The 17321-nt window shown below is 47.8% G+C and overlaps 1 protein-coding gene across 4 annotated transcripts in view; it reads right to left on the bottom strand.

Moving 5' to 3' along the window:
• The window catches only part of PTCHD1 (patched domain containing 1), a 56780-nt gene extending 41312 nt beyond the window's left edge, over positions 1 to 15468 (bottom strand). Inside the window, exons 1-3 of one of the 4 annotated variants that reach the window (XM_028482870.2) lie at positions 15052 to 15468; positions 14779 to 14854; positions 14014 to 14365 (exon numbers count right to left, since the gene is read on the bottom strand). In XM_028482870.2, coding sequence (XP_028338671.1) covers positions 14014 to 14364 — 351 coding nt within the window. In that variant the 5' untranslated portion in view covers position 14365; positions 14779 to 14854; positions 15052 to 15468. Of the gene's footprint in view, positions 1 to 4952; positions 5082 to 14013; positions 14366 to 14778 lie in introns of those variants that run through there. The other 3 variants (XM_024115237.3, XM_024115236.3, XM_028482871.2) reach the window with 3 other exon arrangements.
• Between the last annotated feature and the right edge of the window lie 1853 nt (positions 15469 to 17321).

Here is a 17321-nt window from a genome sequence, read left to right as displayed (position 1 = left end):
AGCCGCTCCGCGGCACGTGGGATCCTCCCGGACCCGGGCACGAACCTGCATCCCCTGCATCGTCAGGCGGACTCTCAATCACTGCGCCACCAGGGAAGCCCTTGCCTCATGTATTTTAATACTCTGTTTGTTAGGTGTATACATGTTTAGGATTGTTATGTCTTCTTGGAGGATTAATCCTTTTATCATTATGTAATGCCCCTCTTTATTCCTGATAATTTTCCTTGTTCTGAAGTCAGCCGTATCTTAAATTAATAATAGCTTTCTTTTGCTTAGTGTTAGCATGGTACATCTTTCTCTATCCCTTCATTTTTAATCTATCTGAGTCTTTATATTTAAAGTGGGTTCCTTGTAGGCAACACAGAGTTGGGTCTTGTTTTCACTTGATCCACTCTGATAGTCACTGCCTTTTAATTGGTATATACCATTATACCATTCATGTTTTAAGTAACTATTGATATGGTTGGATTAATATCTACCATAGTTGTAAGTATTCTCTATTTGTTGCATTTGTTCTTTTTCTAAAAAAATTTTAGTGGTTGCCCTAGCACCTACAATATGTATCAATACCTAATCTTCAGATAATACTGTAATGCTTCATATGTAGTACAGTTGTAACACAGTAGTTCCAATTCCTCCCTCCTGTCCCTAGTGACATGGCTGACATTCATTCTACTTATCCATATGTTATAGTCAGTCAATATATTGTTACTATTATTGCTTTAAACAGTTATCTTTTGATCAATTAAGAATAAGAAAGCTAAAAAGATTTTACTTTACCTTCATTTATTCCTTCTCTAACACTGTTCTTTATATAGATCGGAGTTTTTGATATATGTAATTTTCCTTCTGCTGAAGAGAATTTCTTGCAGAACAGGTCTGCAGGCAATGAATTCCGTCAGTTTTTTTTTTTTTTTTTTTGGTCTGAGAAAGTTTTTGTATCTCCTTCACTTTGAAGCATAATTTTGTGGAATTATAGAATTTCAGGTTGCTGAGTTTTTTTCCTTTCAACTCATTAAACATTTCATTCCACTATTCCTGCTTGTGTGGTTTTTGATAAGAAGTCTAATGTAGTTCTTATCTTTGTTTCTATATGTAAGGTGTTCCCCCACCCCAATCCCCTGTCTTCTTTCAAGATTTCCTCTTTGTCTTTGGTTTTCTGTAGTTTGAATATGATATGCCTAAGTGTGCTTTTATGGGTACTCGTCCTCTTTGGTGTTCTCTGAGATACCTGGATCTGTAGTTTGGTGTCTATCATTAATTTTAGAAAATTCTTGGCCATTGTTATTTCAAACATTTCTTCTGTTGCTTTCTCTCTTCTCCTTCTGACATTTTAATTACGTGTATGTTATTTTGATATTGTCCCACAATTCATGGATGTTCTGGGGTGTTTTTCACTCTTTTGTCTCTTTGTGTTTCAATATGTGAAGTTTCTTTCATCCGGTATTTAAGCTCACTGATTCTTTCCTGGGCTGTGTTGAGTGTACTGATGATGGTCCATCAAAACCATTCTTCATTTCTGCTACAGTTTTGATTTCTAGCATTTCCTTTTGATTTATCTGGAGAGTTTCCATCTCTCTGCTTACATTATCTATCTGTTCTTGATGTTGCCTACTTTTTCCATTAAAGTCAACGACATATTAATCAGTTATTTTAGATTTCTTGTGTGATAATGCTGACATCTGTGTCATATCTGAGTATGGTTCTCATGCTTCTTTTGTCTGTTCAGACTATATATTTTTTCTTTTTTGCATGCCTTGTAATTTTTTCCCCAAAGCTGGACATGTTGTATCAGTTAGTAGGAACTGAGGCAAATAGAATTTTATAGTAAGGACTTATGCTGATCTAGGGCTTTGGATGTATTTAATGTTTGTTGTGGCTGTAGGTACCAGAAGCTTCACATTTCTCTATTGTCATTCTTTTTGTCTCTCCTCTTAACTTTGTCTTTCCCAAGTACTCCTCCTCAGAGAGAGTCTGTGTCTTACAGCTCTTCAGCTATAATCCACTATTATTATATTGGAGCCCTGTTGGTGTGGTGGTAAGGTGATGGGAGGGTAAATGGTATATAATCTTTTGAAGAAATCTCAGTCTTTAAGTGGGCCTGTGCCTTGGGGCTATGACCTTCACAGATATTTCTCCAGTGGTATAGTTTTCTTCCCCTGCCTCCTACTCCCTTTCCTGGCTGCTGCACTTCTAATCTATTTCCTTGAAGCCCTGACACCTGTGGACTCTGCCTCCCCAACTTACATGAGACAAAAGCTAAAGGGGGCTCCAGTGGGAAGGAGGAACCTAGGATAAAGTTTCAGAATTGTGCTCTGGCAAAGTCTTCCTCCCTGGAGAGTAGCCCTTTGTTATGGAGAAGACTAGGTGAATTTCAGGAGGATTACTTTTCTTCCACTCCTTGCCAGTAGTATGTCAAAATTACCATTTAAATGTTTCTACCAGAGGCATGTGCTCCAGGTCAGCAGATTGTTTCCATGCCTTTATGGATTTGGGGATGGCACTTTGCCCTGTGACCTCAGTTCTCTGATGTGTTTGAGAAAAATCATTGATTTGCAGTTCGTCTTGGTTTTTCCTGTTGTAAGGATGGGGATGACAACTTCCAAGCTCTTTACATGTCGAAGCTGAAACAGAAAGCTCCTCCTTACTCTGTTACTGATTGAAATACTACTTCAAGGCCATCTGACACCAGGGGCCATGCCTTGCTCATCTGTTTCTGTATTTCCTGGGGGCAATGTGGTGGAGTTAATTTTTTACTGATGCTTTAGAAGCCAGATCTGTGTTTCCATCTTGATTCCTCTGCTTATTAGTTAAGCTGTATGATGCATCAGTTATTTATTTGTGAAAAGCAGTGTTGTCGAATAGAACTTTTCTGATGATGAAAATGTTACCTGTTCTGTCCATTACAGGAATATGTGGGCTACTGAGCACTTGAAAAGTGGCTAGTGCAAGTGAGGAAATGAATTTCTTATTTTAATTAATTTAAATTTAAATCAGATAGCCACATGTGGCTAGTGGCTTTTGAATTGGACAGTGCAGGTCTAAGGCTTTAGAAGTGTACACGATGGGTGATCAGATATGCTATTTAAAAATTCTCCTTGAGTAATTCAAAGTAAAAATATAGACTGATGTAATATTACATCATCTGGGAGCACGAGGCCGTGTCAACAAAGCTTCTGGTTAGTAAAAGGTAGTCACGGACTGTACAGACCCTTTTTATAAAAGGAGACGGTGATTTGGAATGTGTCAACTGAGTGACTAAGGTGGTTAGTCTTCTCCCCTGGGAATCCCCAGGAGGTTGTTCTCTTGGCCCAAATACGTGTGCGTTCAGTGCAGACACTGGGAGGTTTGTGTGGCTTTAGGCATGCTGCACTTTACAAAGTTTGTTTACACACGTTATTATCTCCTTCTGTCTTCCAACACCATGATGATGATATCGCTGATCCCATTTTATGGGTAAGGAAATGAAGACCCCAGAGAGGATGAATGACTGTTATCACGGACACTTTGATGGTTCACAGCCTCAAACACAGAACTTTGGGGCTCTGAAACAAGGCTAATTCCACTATGCCAAAATCAGTACTTACTGAACTTCACTCCAGTTCTACTTTACCTCTCTCTAACAGAACTGACATCAGTCAGTAGTTGAAACTGAACATTAGCTGCCAGGGCCCTCCCCATGGACACTTCACCTCTGGCAACCACAGAGCTGGGTCCTTGTCTCATAAACACAACATGTCGCTCCTATGTGTACCTGCTGTGCCTTCTGGTCTGATGTAAATTATGTTTCTGCAAAGGTGACCCTGTGTGGGAAGTCTTTGGAAGGAAGGAAGCTTTGGCAATCACACATTGATGGTAGTAACAACATCCCCACTGCGTGTGTGTGGAGTGGGGGGTTATCTCTCTCCCCCTCATCTCTGAGCGTCCTTTCTTCTACTCAGGCCCTTTCTCCTAAACTCCAGCTCCTGGAGACAGGCAGCAGGGGCAGGGCCCCCTGTCCAGTATGCTTGCCCTAAACCGCAAACTTAAAGGTTCAGGCTTATGTAGTCTCCTTTGAATGACAGCATCATTCAAAATTAATGGTCCAGGTTTCTACAGAGAGAGAGAAACTGCATTTTTAGAATTAGTCCTGGCAGCTAATTACTAGGATGCTTTATAGCAGTGGTTCTCAGAGTTTGGTCCCTAGACTAGCAGGAACAGCATCACCTTGGGAACCTGCTTGAAATGCAGATCCTCAGGCCCCACCCCAGACCTACAGAATTGGAAATTCTGGGGGTGAGATCTGAAATCTGTGTTCGGACAGGCCCTCCTACTCAAGGTGGACAACCACTGCTTTAGAGTATGGAGGCAGTTAAATGGCAGTAATTAGTCAGGATATATCACACAAAGGTTCTTCGGGTCCAGCAATCCACTGATCTAGTCAGTGTGGCTCTCAGACCAGCAGGAGCAGCAGTAGCCCTGGGAGCTTGTTAGAAATGCGGAAGCTCAGGCCTGCTGTCTCAGACCTATTGAATCAGAATACGAACATTAATAAAATTCCCAGGGAATTCCAAAACGTATCCAAATTTGAGAAAAATTGCTAATCTTCACTTAAACTGAGGTTAGTTTTGTTTGAAGAGTTTAGGCATAGAGAACCAGGAAGGTAGAGAAATTTTCTTCGATCCTAAATAATTGTAGGTTTCTTTTATAACCCTATGAAAAGACAGTTCAGACAAGGGAAGGTGGAGAAATGCCCTGACCTAAATGACTAAAACCCCCAGTCAGCAAAATTTTACATTTCACAGTTCCAAGGGGCTTTGTTATCACTTGGCCTGGTTCTCCTGATCTCTGGCAATTCTGACACACTCTTCCCTTTGAAGTGCTTGTGGATCTACTTATGTGGAGAAGATTTCCCCGGGAAACACTGCAGTCATGTAAATTAAGTGAGAGAGGAGAGTTATCAACACGCTCACCTAAGTTGCTGGAGAATCCCTTTCTGGCATGCTGGGCTGTGAGGCATGGTGAAGAGAACCTTGAAACTGGAGCCCACAGACCCCCAGAGCTTTTCATTCCAGAGATACTTCTGGACAAGAAGTGAATGCTTCCTTTGTGTGCAAAGCCCTGTCAAGCATGAAGATGAGATTCTGAGCCTTGCTACTCAAAGTGTGCTCCACTGGCCAGCAACATCACCGTCATCTGAGAGCTTGTTAGTAATTCAGAATTCCAGGTCCCACCCCAGGCTGAATCAGAATCTGTATTTTCCCGAGATGCCCAGGTGATGTGTGGACATAACGAGTCTAAGAGCCGTCAGTTTACTCAGTATGACCACTTGCCTGCATGCTATAGCAAAACCAGAATAAAAACGAGACAACAGTGCAAAACTCAAAAAATTAAGGTACTGAGTATTACGAAGATTTTTTTTTTGAGCACTTATGCTAGCTGTATAGCAGAGATACGGTTTTTATTGAGACAACTGGAAGGAATTGACAAAGCCATGGTATTTGACAAATTCGTGGGGCCCATGGAAGAATGAGCAAAGGAATCTCCCCTTTAATGCTGAGAAATTAACAGTTCTAGTGTTTCTGTTAAACTCACCAGAGATACACTGATTTTGTACCAGCATCATTTTTTTAAGTTCACCTCTTAGAACAAGTCTTTGTTACCCTGGGCTCCCTCTTGAGAAATTCGAAGCTGAATGACATCAGAATGGTGATCTCTTGAACACTGATGCTACAGCTGGGAAAACCACTCGTCCTTGATTTTTAAAAAATGTGTTTCATGTTTATATTTGAGTATGGGTTAGGCTAGTGTTTTGAGACTTCACTTCATGTACATAAGGACACGTGTAGTGGAGAGCTGACTTTGACGGTACTTGCTGGGAACTGCAGAGTGCTCTGCCCTCCCAAATGGGAATGGACCACTGGAGACTGAGGTCAATTTACACCTTTCCAAACTACTTGAACCAAAAGAGGTGGTCAGGCGTTTGGTTTTGGTTTTTCTTTATATGAGTTTCTCCCCATATAAAGTAAGTATCAACAGATCCTAAGGCAGAATGGATGCTTATTGCTTATCATCAAGTTTGGAACCAAAATTTATCAAGGATGAGAAGTGAAGACACGTCTAAAGAAATCACATGGTCATGCTACCCGGCAAAATTATATTCAAGCAAAATAAATGAATAGGGAAGGCAGAGCGTGTTTTCCATCCTACAAGCCATCAGCCAGCAAAAATTTATTAAGCACCTGCTGTACATTCCACATTATACTAGTTTCTAGGAGAGATGTGGGAGTATAAGACATTGGTCCTGCCCTTGAAGAGCTTTATGATCTTAAGAGAAAGTATCACATGACAATACAGCAAATTATAGAATAGTATCTAGTTAAGCATTAAAGAATGTGGGTACAACTGAAAGCCAGATAGATTTAAGGGAGGGAGGGAGCCATGACTTTGGGAAGGCCTCACAAAGTAGGAGACATGTGAGTTTGACCTCATAGTAAGCAGCGAGTGCATTTCTAGGTGGGGAGAGCAACACAGGTAGATGTGTGAAGATGGGGGCTGCGAAAGGGGGGCCTGCAGACTCGTCTTGTATTCCTGAAGGGAAGAGGGGCTGGACACAGGCCACTCAAATGTGAGGGCTTGATATAAAACCACAAATCCGGGTGGCGTCCAGGTCCAGCTTGGAATCATCTTTACCACCATCCAGCGGCAAAAATGAAAATGGCAGTTACTTATCAAATTCAAGAATAACTGAACAGCTATGCTGGGTCATTCTTGCCTGGGTCATGGCCATCTTGTTGAGTGAAGGGATGAACATCCCTTAGCAATGTGGGCCCTAAACTCCTAGAGGTTTGTCTCTAGATGGGTGTAAGACCCTCAGTGCAGATGCTCTCCGGCTTCCCCCTGTATTCTCTCCGCTCACACTCACCTCCACATGTCAAGGCGGCTCACCGTGAGCACCTGCAGCTCTTTGCCTGTGGCTTTTATAAAACAACAACAAAAACCAATTCTGATTATGGGAACACATACAGCATCTGGAATTGCTAGAGATTTATTTACTGTGCTGGGCTGCAGCCGGATCCTAATGATGGCTGGAGACTTGGGAGAAGAATATCCAGGTCCTTCACCCACAGTTGGGATAACGTGGATGGAGGTTATCCAGTGTCTCCCACAGTTCCCCAGTGAGACTGAGCCCTGGATGCCCACAGTGGACACTGGCTTGAGAACACTCCCTTGACTGGCTTCCTGCTACTCCCTATTTCATGTCCTCACTTCCTTACAGATGTTTTTGGATATCACGCCCCAAGGTAACTGCCTGCACTCAAATCCTCATCTCGACTGTACTTGAAGCCCACAGGTTAAACCTAAAGTAGAAGACCTAACAACGGGGATCTTTCAAAATACCAGAAACAGTATTCTCAAGAGGATTTCCTGGAGGGCAAGAAGATAAAAATAACTTCCCTGTTCCCTCATTGCCTTCTTTTGTTCAAAATATGACTTCTGAAGTTGAAGGCACGACATATTATTCAGGGCTTCCCATATGAAATAACAACTGGTGTTGATTTTCCTTTTTTTTTTTTTTTTTTTTTTTTTTTGTCTTTTAAAGGTTAGAGATTACTCACCTCCCCTGCTGGTCATTAAATCAGTCTGGCAGGATACCTCGGAAGTTCTGTGGCCTTCCGGGCATGTGGCGGCAGCACAGGCAGTGCGGCAGACAGGCCTGCTTGCTGTGATGTGCTACCAAGCAAGTGACTTCAAAGGTCTGCTTCAAGCCTATCTCAGGTATCACTTGGGGCTCATACTGAGCCCCAAAGTCAGGTGCCAGATGGCATATACCACCGAGTCAGAGCTGATCAGATCCCCTAGCTCCTGTGCCAAGGGATGCTGCAACCTCTCAGGTAGGAAACAAATAACTTCTTTTAGCTTACTTCTCCTTCTCTTAGTTATCACAAGAAGTCACCGGTTAAATGCTCAGCTGTTGGATGAGGTTTGTAAGTCTGGTGAATCCTGAGAGGCTCAGTCTTTGTGTTTGTTAAAAAAAAATCATTCTTCTCTAACTCTAATATGGCATCTGTCAAGATAACTCTGAGTCATTAAAAAGGTGGGCTTCCTCTCACACTACAGCTTTATATTTAAATTTCAGTTTAAATTAGCAGTTTACCCAAAATTTGTTCCAAATGGTTATCTACATGGGCAAGTAAAAAATTGGTCCCCAAATCTAAATGAGACAAACAGAGTGGGCATTGGAGGATGCTAGTCACACAAATGACATGTGCTTAGAAGTCAGACAACCCTAGAATGATAATGAACTTGGATTGTTTGGATGCACCTCCCATGAAATGCAAGGAGAATGAAACGAGATCTCACCCTCTCCTTACTTTGCACCTAGTGCAAAAATAAAGTGCAAAAGGCAACTGGCTGGTCCAGCAGATGCACGAATGCTGCCCTTTCAGGCCTGGCCTCAATCTTTTCTAAGAGTACCTGCCACCTGGATAACTCATCGAAGTGACAGGACTGCCCAAGGCATCATAGCACCTGTCACCAGACAAAGCACCCTGAGATGCTAAGAGTACATTCCAGTGTCCGCGGAGATGACCTTTAAGGTGCCTTCCAAACCCAAGGGTCTTTGATCCCCTGTCCTTTGGATGCAAGCTCTTTGTTTGTCATTTTATGTTCAGAAGGGCAAAGCAGCTGGACTAGGCAACAGAGCACGGCCTCCTGTCTCCTCGGCAGGCCGCTGTTCACACTGGGGTCTTACGCATTGTGAGGAGAAGCCCGGCCTAAGTGGGTGACTGCTACAGACTGAGGGTCAGGCCTGCCAGTAGTGGGCACTCTGACAAGTCCCAAGGCCAGCAGCAATTCAGCAGCTTTATCATTCAAGCAGTTCGACCATATTCACTTTCCTGGGTTCCTCTACATTGGGATTTAGACCATAAAGGACAGAGCTCTAGGAGAGCAAGATAAGTGCATCTTGGGGAAGGTTACATTGGAAAATCTGGTCTTTGGCCAGTTGCCCAAGCGAGCATCTCCTCACAGGTTGTAGTATTTGTCCCCAGTCAAACTTCTGTAAGATTTTTGGACGTGAACTTCTCTTTGGCATTTTTTCATTTTGCATAATCAATGCAGATGAAAAAATCCTAGCAAAACAAAAAGAAATACACACATGAACCCTTTCAAGCAGTATCTGGGGCCAGATAATTCTTTGCTGTATGGGGCTGTCCTGCACACAGAGGATGTTTAAGAGCATCCATGACCTCCACCCACTAGATGCCAGTAGCAACTCGCCCCTGGTTGTGATGAGCTAAAATGTCTCCAACCATTGCTGAATGTCCCTTGCAGGGCACAATCGCCCCTGGTTGAGAACCACTGCCTTAGAGATTACTTAACAGCATTAACTTCCTGAAATTGCTCCGGTAAGGGGGTTTTGAAATATAGTATAGGAACTTCTTTAATGTAAAGGACCAAAGAGTAAATATTTTAGGCTTTGAGAGTCTTAGACCACCTCTGTCTCATATTCTTCCTTGTTTTTGTTTTGTTTCGTTACAATCTTTAAAAAATGTAAAAACTCCTACGCTCAAAAATAGGCTGGAATTTGCCGATCCATAGACTGTAGAGAAAGACATAATGGCGATTCCTGTAATGACTGAAAGTGCTGAGACAGTATTTGGCAAAACTGGGATCTTGATCCAGCTATCAGGTCTTTGTGCCCCTGAGCTAGCTGTTGTGCTGCCTTTCGTGGAAAGCTTGAATTAAATAATTCCCAGTTAAATTCTATCAATCTCATTTTGCAACTTAATTCTCCTTAATATAATTAAACATGAAAAGCTTAAATAAAGTAGAAACTCAATATTTGAACAAAATGAGATTCCCCAGTAAAAGGAAGAATGTCTGCATAGTGAGTATGGGTCCTTCCCTTGTTTTGGAATAAAACAGCCTATGAGGTCCCCCTGAAAAAGAGGACGTTATGCAAAGGAGACGCCCCTATGCAACTGCAAAACTGAAAAGCGCTTTGATGTGACTACAGAGGTGATCTTGGAAAAAGAGAAAGGAAGAATGGTATCTTGGGAAAAGAGAAGCCTTAGAATCTGCCTATAAAGTTGTACACATAAAAATGTCGTTCTGAAAATACATTTCAGAGTAGTTTCTGTGGAATTTTCTTTGCCCATCACGTAAATGTCTGAGCAAACTAGGGCAGGTCCCTTGGAGAGATATTTACTGAAGGCCTACTATGTGCCAGGGACTGTGTGAGTGAGGCATTGGAGTTGAATTCACCCGGACCTGGCCAATGAACAGCGCTCAAACAGGAAATCGCTGCATTCAATCATCCAGAGATTTTTTTTCCAGTAAAATAGTCTATCTTTCTGTCTTTGTATATTGCTAATTACAAGCATCTTATGCTTTACTTTGGGCATGTAGAGTTTCGGTAAGTGGATTTCCATCGACACTACGGTTGAGAGAATGTCCTTATGATCCAACTGCCACTGTTAGAACAACAGTATAGGATGGGGATGAGACTTTGATTGAATAGACCTCATTTGGATACCAAATATGTACATTTAAAATCATTCAAGTAGTTTATCATATGGGAGGCAGCAAATGATAGTGAAAAGAGCACTGGGCGGGGCGTCAAAACCCTGGGTCACGGTCCTGGTTCTGTCTTTGTCTTTTTTTCTATAGATAATGCGGTTAATTTCTAAGGCGCAGTTTTCTCATCGGTAAAATGGAATCACACCATTTCTCCTGCCTACCCTTAGGTGTTTGATGTATTTAAACATACTAAATGCTTATAACTTATAAGCTGTTATAAAGGTGCTATCATTATTATAAGGAATGGGCTAAATTGGTTCTTGAGACACATGGAACAAATCAAGTATTGTCTTGGTCACAGCCAGATCAGTTATCGACTAAGACCTGCTTACACTTCACTTCAGGTGATCAGGAAGAAACATATCCATAAAAGCTTGGGAGGCACTACTCTGAAATTTGCTCTGAGATGAACATCATGGATTTTTGTTAAAATATAATAATGAGTTAAATTTAATATTCTAGTGAAGTGAAGACTTTTGAAGATCAACATGTATTTAAAGGGGTTCAGAAATTAATGGCTGATCCTTTGCCAGTACCATCAGGCCCCACCTACTTTCACCCAAAATTACATCTTTGCCCTGTGGGCTTCAGAGGAAACCATTGCTAGGGAGAGTCACCTCTCTCATAGTTTGTGGTCAGATTCTAACGCTGCAGAGGTCAGAGTATGGCAATCATGTCACTTGCATGAATTTGAGAAAGCTCCTCCAAAGCAGATCAGCTGGGTTGTCAAGGGTGGATTATTTTTTTCTGTTATACTCTCAATTATGTTTTTGAAAAAACCAACCTGGATTTTCATTTTTTGTCATCATCCCTTCCCAGTCTATTTTTGATCAGAAAGTAGCTGGACTAATATTGCAAGAAGGATCGCCTTCATTGAAGAGGTACAACCCCAGAGCACTATGAGTGAGTGACACAGCCCTGCAAGTTACTTCCTTCAGTTTTGTCGTGGGGCATGAGAAAGCCTCAAACCTGGTTACGCTTTGTCCACTTTAGTTTCAGTGCGCTGTTATGAAACAGGCAGGGGCTGGCTGGTGCTGTGTACAATGTTAACTGTCAGTGCTACCCTTGATGCCAGCAACAAAGTATCAGAATAACACTAGTAAGGGCAGAAACAGTGACTCTTTCACTCCTAACATCTTGTGTAAAGGACAAATCTTTCATGTGTCTAATAGAAAAAAAGAGGAAAAAAGTGCTTGTTCCCACACTTTACAGTACCATGACTACCGAGGGTCCATTTTTCTGTCCCCCAGCTCCATACCTACCAAATATAGGTGTTGGACATAAGAAGAAAAAGATGGATATATAAAATTGAAGGCAGTTCCCTCAGTTTCATGAGTCTGGGTTTTCATAAGCTCTGTGAATTCATTTTCACCAGAGAGCCATCAGCTAGAAATGAGTTCTGACCACTATGCCACTTGGTTTTGATCTTCCTCACAAACCTAGAACACGAAAAAACATCCCATTTCTTAAAACAATTCACTCACAAGACCGCCGTCCTTTAAAGTTGCCCTTTAGTTATGAAGGCAAAGCCAGCCTCCCTGGCTCTCCAGTCCCAACTTTCTCTTCTAACACGGTTTTCTGTCCTGAACAGATCAAAATCAAATAGGAGAGAAACAGTCCAGTTGAAAAGACATCTGATGTGCCTGTTGATGTCTCATTAACCTTGAGAGTGAACAGAACTAGCGACTGCCCGTCAGAGTGGCGTGACGGTTTGTTAGGGGGTAAAAAAAACCCCAAAAAACCATCCAGTGGAAACATCACCTCAAAAAACAAAAAACAAAAACAAAGAGAAACATCATTTAGTAGATCATCTATCAAAAGATGGGGCAGCTTTCTAAATGTCAGGACTGGCTAAATTATAGTTTCCTTAAGCCTATGATGAAACTACTACATGTTTTCTTGGGAAAGCATTTGGAGCAGTATTTATCCGTGTGTCAAAATACGGTAACTAAAGGATCGGGGGAAAAAAACCCCACTTCGATGTTGGAAGCGTAATCATGAAAAAAGCAAACAACTCAGGATTAATGTTACTAAGGTTCTGTGGTGAGTATGTGTGATGATGTGTGTGCCATTAAAAATACCACAAGCCACCCAATGTGGGAAGGTCCTATTTCCACTGAGTCTCTAGTCAGATTCCCCTCATTACTAATTGCTGATCGATAACATGTCAACAAATACAGGGTGGAAAATTCGCTTGTCTCTAGGGGGTTACCTGTAGAGTAAAAGAGAAGGAAAGAGTCCCCCAGGTTCACTGGCTGACTCCCGGTGGGATAAGTAGACTAGAAATCTAACCATCCTCCAATCCTGGATCTGGACCAGAGACCCACACAAAACCAGCACTTCCATCCCTCGGCCCCAGGGCTCCAGCTGGGACTGGCTCCTGTCTGCCCTTCCCAGAGGAGTACCTTAGGTAAACAAGACCCAGAATCCCCACCAGGGCTTGGATGGAACATTCTCACCTATTTCTGCTTTTCTCTCCCAAGGTCTCCACTTTTCCAACTCCAGTCCTCACTCCTCTGCTTTGCTTAGGAACTTCCTGAAAGTTATCACCATTAACCTCACTTTTTACATCAAATTCCCACCTCAGGCTGACAGCACACCCTGTTTCTTTGAGTGTCACCCCCTAACCGTGCTCTTCTCGGGGCCACACAGCCTGGCTTCTGTCCTCACCCTTCTGGCTCTGCCCCTCACCCTCACGCCCAAATACACCCATATGAAAGTGCATCAGTCGAATCCCTCATTTCCCAAAGAACTTTTTGCATTTCAAAGGAGAGGAGCTACTGTGAAAGATGAAACAACTGCGAATTACAAACGTTCTCTCTCACCCTAGAAGTCAGAGATGGCTACCTCGGCCGGGGAAGAGGGCAGCAGGGCAGCAGGGCAGCCCCTGTCCTCTCTCCAGGACCACACTTCTTTCTGGTGGATGGGAGGCATTTCCTTTACCATCCCGCTCACAGCCCCTCCGAGCAGCCTTTTCCAAAACACTCCGGGGTCAGAGGAAGGGAGAAGAAATGAGGACACGGGAGAGGGATCTCTGAATCCCCCCAAGATAGTATTTTGTTTTCAAGTAGCAGGACTTTCTAGAATGTCTCCTCTAGTTCGGTTCCTTCTGGCCCAGTTACCCCAAAGCCTCCCCGCCCCCAAGACCACTGCAACCAAAACAAGCGCACCGACCACAGCACCGTGGCCGCCGCCGCCCCAACTGTTGCAGCGGCTGCCGGGGTGGCGGCGACGGCGGCCAGGGCAGGGCCGGGCCCGGACCCGGACGCTCCCCGCCCGGGAGGCTGGGAGGCTCCGGGCGGCCTTCGAGGGGCGCGCGGTGCAGCAGAGCCCCTGCGGCAGTCGCCTGGGATGGGAGAGGAGGCGCTCTCAGCCCGGACCCCCGCGCTCAGCCAGCCCAACCGCGGCAGCGGCGCCCGCAGAGGCTGCCCGTGCCCGCCCCCCTCTCACCTTTAAGATCAGGTCGGTGTGATGCTGGTCCAGCATGTTGGCTTTCTGGAAGGAGGTGACGATGACCCGGCCGTAGCGCCCAGGGGTCTGCAGGTCCGAGTAGAGCCGGTGCTTGGAGCGGTTGACCGGGAAGAGGCTGTTGACGAGGTTGCGCTCGATCTTGGCGAGGCTGTGCTGGGGCGCCAGCAGGTGCTCCACGCTCTCCTCGACCTGGTAGCGGCTGAAGCTGGCGCCGAGCAGGATGGAGATGAGCACCGGCGCCGAGGCGAAGAAGACAGGGTGACTGGCAATGAAGTGGCCGAGCCGGGAGAAACACGTCCTCAAGCCCCTGTGCAGAACCTGCCGCAGCATCCTAGAGCAGAGCGGGCGCGGGAGGAGGGCGAGGCGCACGCTCGGCGCGGGCTCGGGCGGCGGCGGCGGCGGCGGCGGCGGTGGTGGCGCCCGCGGCGGCGGCGGCGGCGGCGGCGGCGGAGGCGAGACCCGGTGCTCTCCCGGAGCCGCGGCACCACCATCGGGGAGTCCCGCGCCGCGCCTCGGGAGGGTCCCCTCGGGCCGGAGACACGCCCTCCTGCCCGCGGCCGCGCCGGCCCGGAGAGCCCCCCAGCTTGGCGGCCTCCGCGCCGCCCCCACCCCGCCCTACGCCGTGCGCCCTCCCCACCCCCCGCCGCCTCCCCGCCAGAGGGGCTCGGAGCGGCGGGGCAGCGTCCCGGCTCAGCGCCGGAGGTGCCCGGGGCAGCCCCCGCGGCGCGTCATGACCCCACTCACCCGACCCCCGAGGCCAACGACGGGGTGGCGCGGGGAGTGGCGGCGGCGCTATCGCGGGGAGCTTCTGCGCGCCAGCCTAGGAGCACGAGGACGGAGAATTCCAGGCTACACCCAGTCCCCTCCCCTCCCCGCACTCCCCTCCCCCGGCCCGGCCCGCCGCGCACGCCCTCCCCTCCCCTGCCTTCCTCCGGGGAGACCCAGAGATGAATAAAGAAATGGCCCCGATTTTCCAAACAAAAAGTAAAGAGTTTTCCCGGGGGGCGTCGGGCGGACCCGCTCAGAGCCGAATCCCCCCAGAGGCGGAAAGGAAGAGGCTGAAGACTGCGTGCGCCCAGGCTCTCTCGCCAGGCTCAGGTGGTGGCGCGCACAGGCTGGTGCGGAGAGGGGGTGGGGAGCGAAGACGCTCGAACGTGGAAATCACGCCTCCTCTCAAGTAAGAGCCATTTAAAATATCCCCAACATTGCAGCTTCCGCGGGACCACAGAGTCCGGGTGTGCGTCTGGGGCACGTCCACTCCAAAGGCGCCTCTGGAGAGTCTTCTCGCTCTCAATTAGGGTCACTCCAGAGTGGGTTGGACAGTTCTGCTGCGCGCCCCTCAACCTCCCCACACCGTCCCCCAGTAATAAAAGTGCTGATAATGATGGTCAGTCGGTGGAGCCGCCGGTCGCCAGGGCTCTGTTGCTCCCGGACTCCCGCCTCTCCGCACTGCCGCCGCCGCCGCCGCCGCCTCCGCCTCCTCCTCCTCCTCCTCCTCCTCCTCCTCCTCCTCCTCCTCCTCTTCTTCCTCCTCCTCCTCTCTCTGTCGTCACTGGCGGGTCTGGGGGACCTGGTGCGGCGGGGCTGGAGCGGGCGCCCCTGCGGGCATAGAGTGTTTGTGAACAGCTGATTAGGGAGTCTGTAGCGTTACTCCCCTTCTCTCCTCCACCCCGCTCTCTCCTCCACAAATGGGCGAGTGTGGGAGCGGGGGACACCTTATCTCAGACCTGGAGAGATGTGGTCTCCGAGGGTGCCGAGCCGCAGGGGGCGCGGGGGAAGCCGGGGGGCGCCGACGGCTCGGCAAAGTTGGGCGTGTGCTTGTGCGCGCCAGCCGTGAGCTAGAAGGCAGCCACTGTGGTTCCCCTCGCACACCCCCTCCAGAGAATTCCCCGAGAAGGCGGGCGCCGGCTTCGGGCCCGGGATAGACCTGCGGCGGCGGCGGGAACGGCCACGCACAGGTACAATTTAGCGCGGTTCGTTGCGCGCTCCAATCCCCGGGGTCCATCCGTTGCAACGCAGACCGAAGCGGGATCTCGGAGTCTGGGCCGCTGAGGCGCTCCGTCCGGCCAGGGGGGTGGGGACCGGGGCGCGGAGAGGGGTCCCCAGGCTTCGCGCTTTGAGCGCTCGGCCTTCCCATCCCACGCCTCCGGGTCGCTCCTGCTTAGCTTTTTAGTGCCAAGGGTCAAGCGAGAGGCGGCGGTGACTGGAGGCGCGGTCCCTGGAGTGTGGCCCGCACTACTGAGCATGGGCATGCATATTAATCAAAGCTGAAGGAAGACGGGATAGGGAGAGGGAGAAGAGGAGGAGGAGGAGGAGGAGGAGGAGGAGGAAGATCAGGAGGAGAAGGAGAGGTAGAGGGAGGTGGGTGGGAGACCGCGACTAAGGGAGGTATTTCCCTAACGTTCCCAGCCCAGATTCCCCAATGCCAAGCGGTCCTCCACTTCTCAAACTGAACTTGGGAACTTGCACGTCAGAAACAGGAAGTCGTGGGCCGGGAAATCCTCCTTTCTTGGTTCCTCTTCTCCCTTTCCCCACACCAGACCCTCCGTCCTATGTTCCCTCAGCAACACCTGCAACCGCTGCGCTGCCCACCCCCGGGGGCGCACCCGCTCAGCTCTGCCTGCGCTCCCTAGGTTCTTCTGTCCAGCCGTACTCTCGTCCACTTTCTCAGCTACCCCTCGCTGTTCCTCACACCGCTCTCTATTTCCAAAGGCGCCCTCTGGTTCACCAGCAGCTTCCAGCCGACAACGCTCCCCCCCGCCCACCCCCTCAGAACTGCCATTCCCGGGAGGGGCTAGAAATTCCCCTGCAACACTCCGCTTGTGCCCTTCCCCCGTCGTCTTAATTTCTGCTCGCGGAGACGCCGCTGCTCTGCAGCGCTTTGCTGATTCACGATGATCGCGGAGGGAAAAGCCTCATTGACTTGTGCCCCTGCTAGCGGCGACTCGAGCGCCAGCGGCTGCGAGGGCACACGCTTTGGGAAACCACCCACCACTGCGCAGCCGAGGTGCTAAATGGCAGGGTGGATGCCTCGCCTGGTTCTCGGCCGGGGCACACGGAAAGAAGGGAAGGGCCGGGGGAGGGCGGGGGTACGGTGGCAGTAGGAATTACTGCGAGCACCGTTCTCTGCGGCCGAGCCGGCGGCAGCTGCGGGGTGGGCACCTCGCCGGAGGCCTGAAGTCGGTCTCTGCGCGGGGAGCAAACAAAGATGTTTCCTGTTGCTCTGGTGCCAGCGCAGCGCCAGAAGTAAGAGAAGGGAAACCAGCCGACAGGTCTGCTGGGGAGCC

This window comes from Physeter macrocephalus, chromosome 21 (genome assembly GCF_002837175.3).
Source record: "Physeter macrocephalus isolate SW-GA chromosome 21, ASM283717v5, whole genome shotgun sequence".
Lineage (NCBI taxonomy): Eukaryota > Metazoa > Chordata > Mammalia > Artiodactyla > Physeteridae > Physeter > Physeter macrocephalus.
The sequence above is the reverse complement of the archived record's forward strand: the minus strand, read 5'-3'. Positions and strand labels throughout refer to the sequence as shown.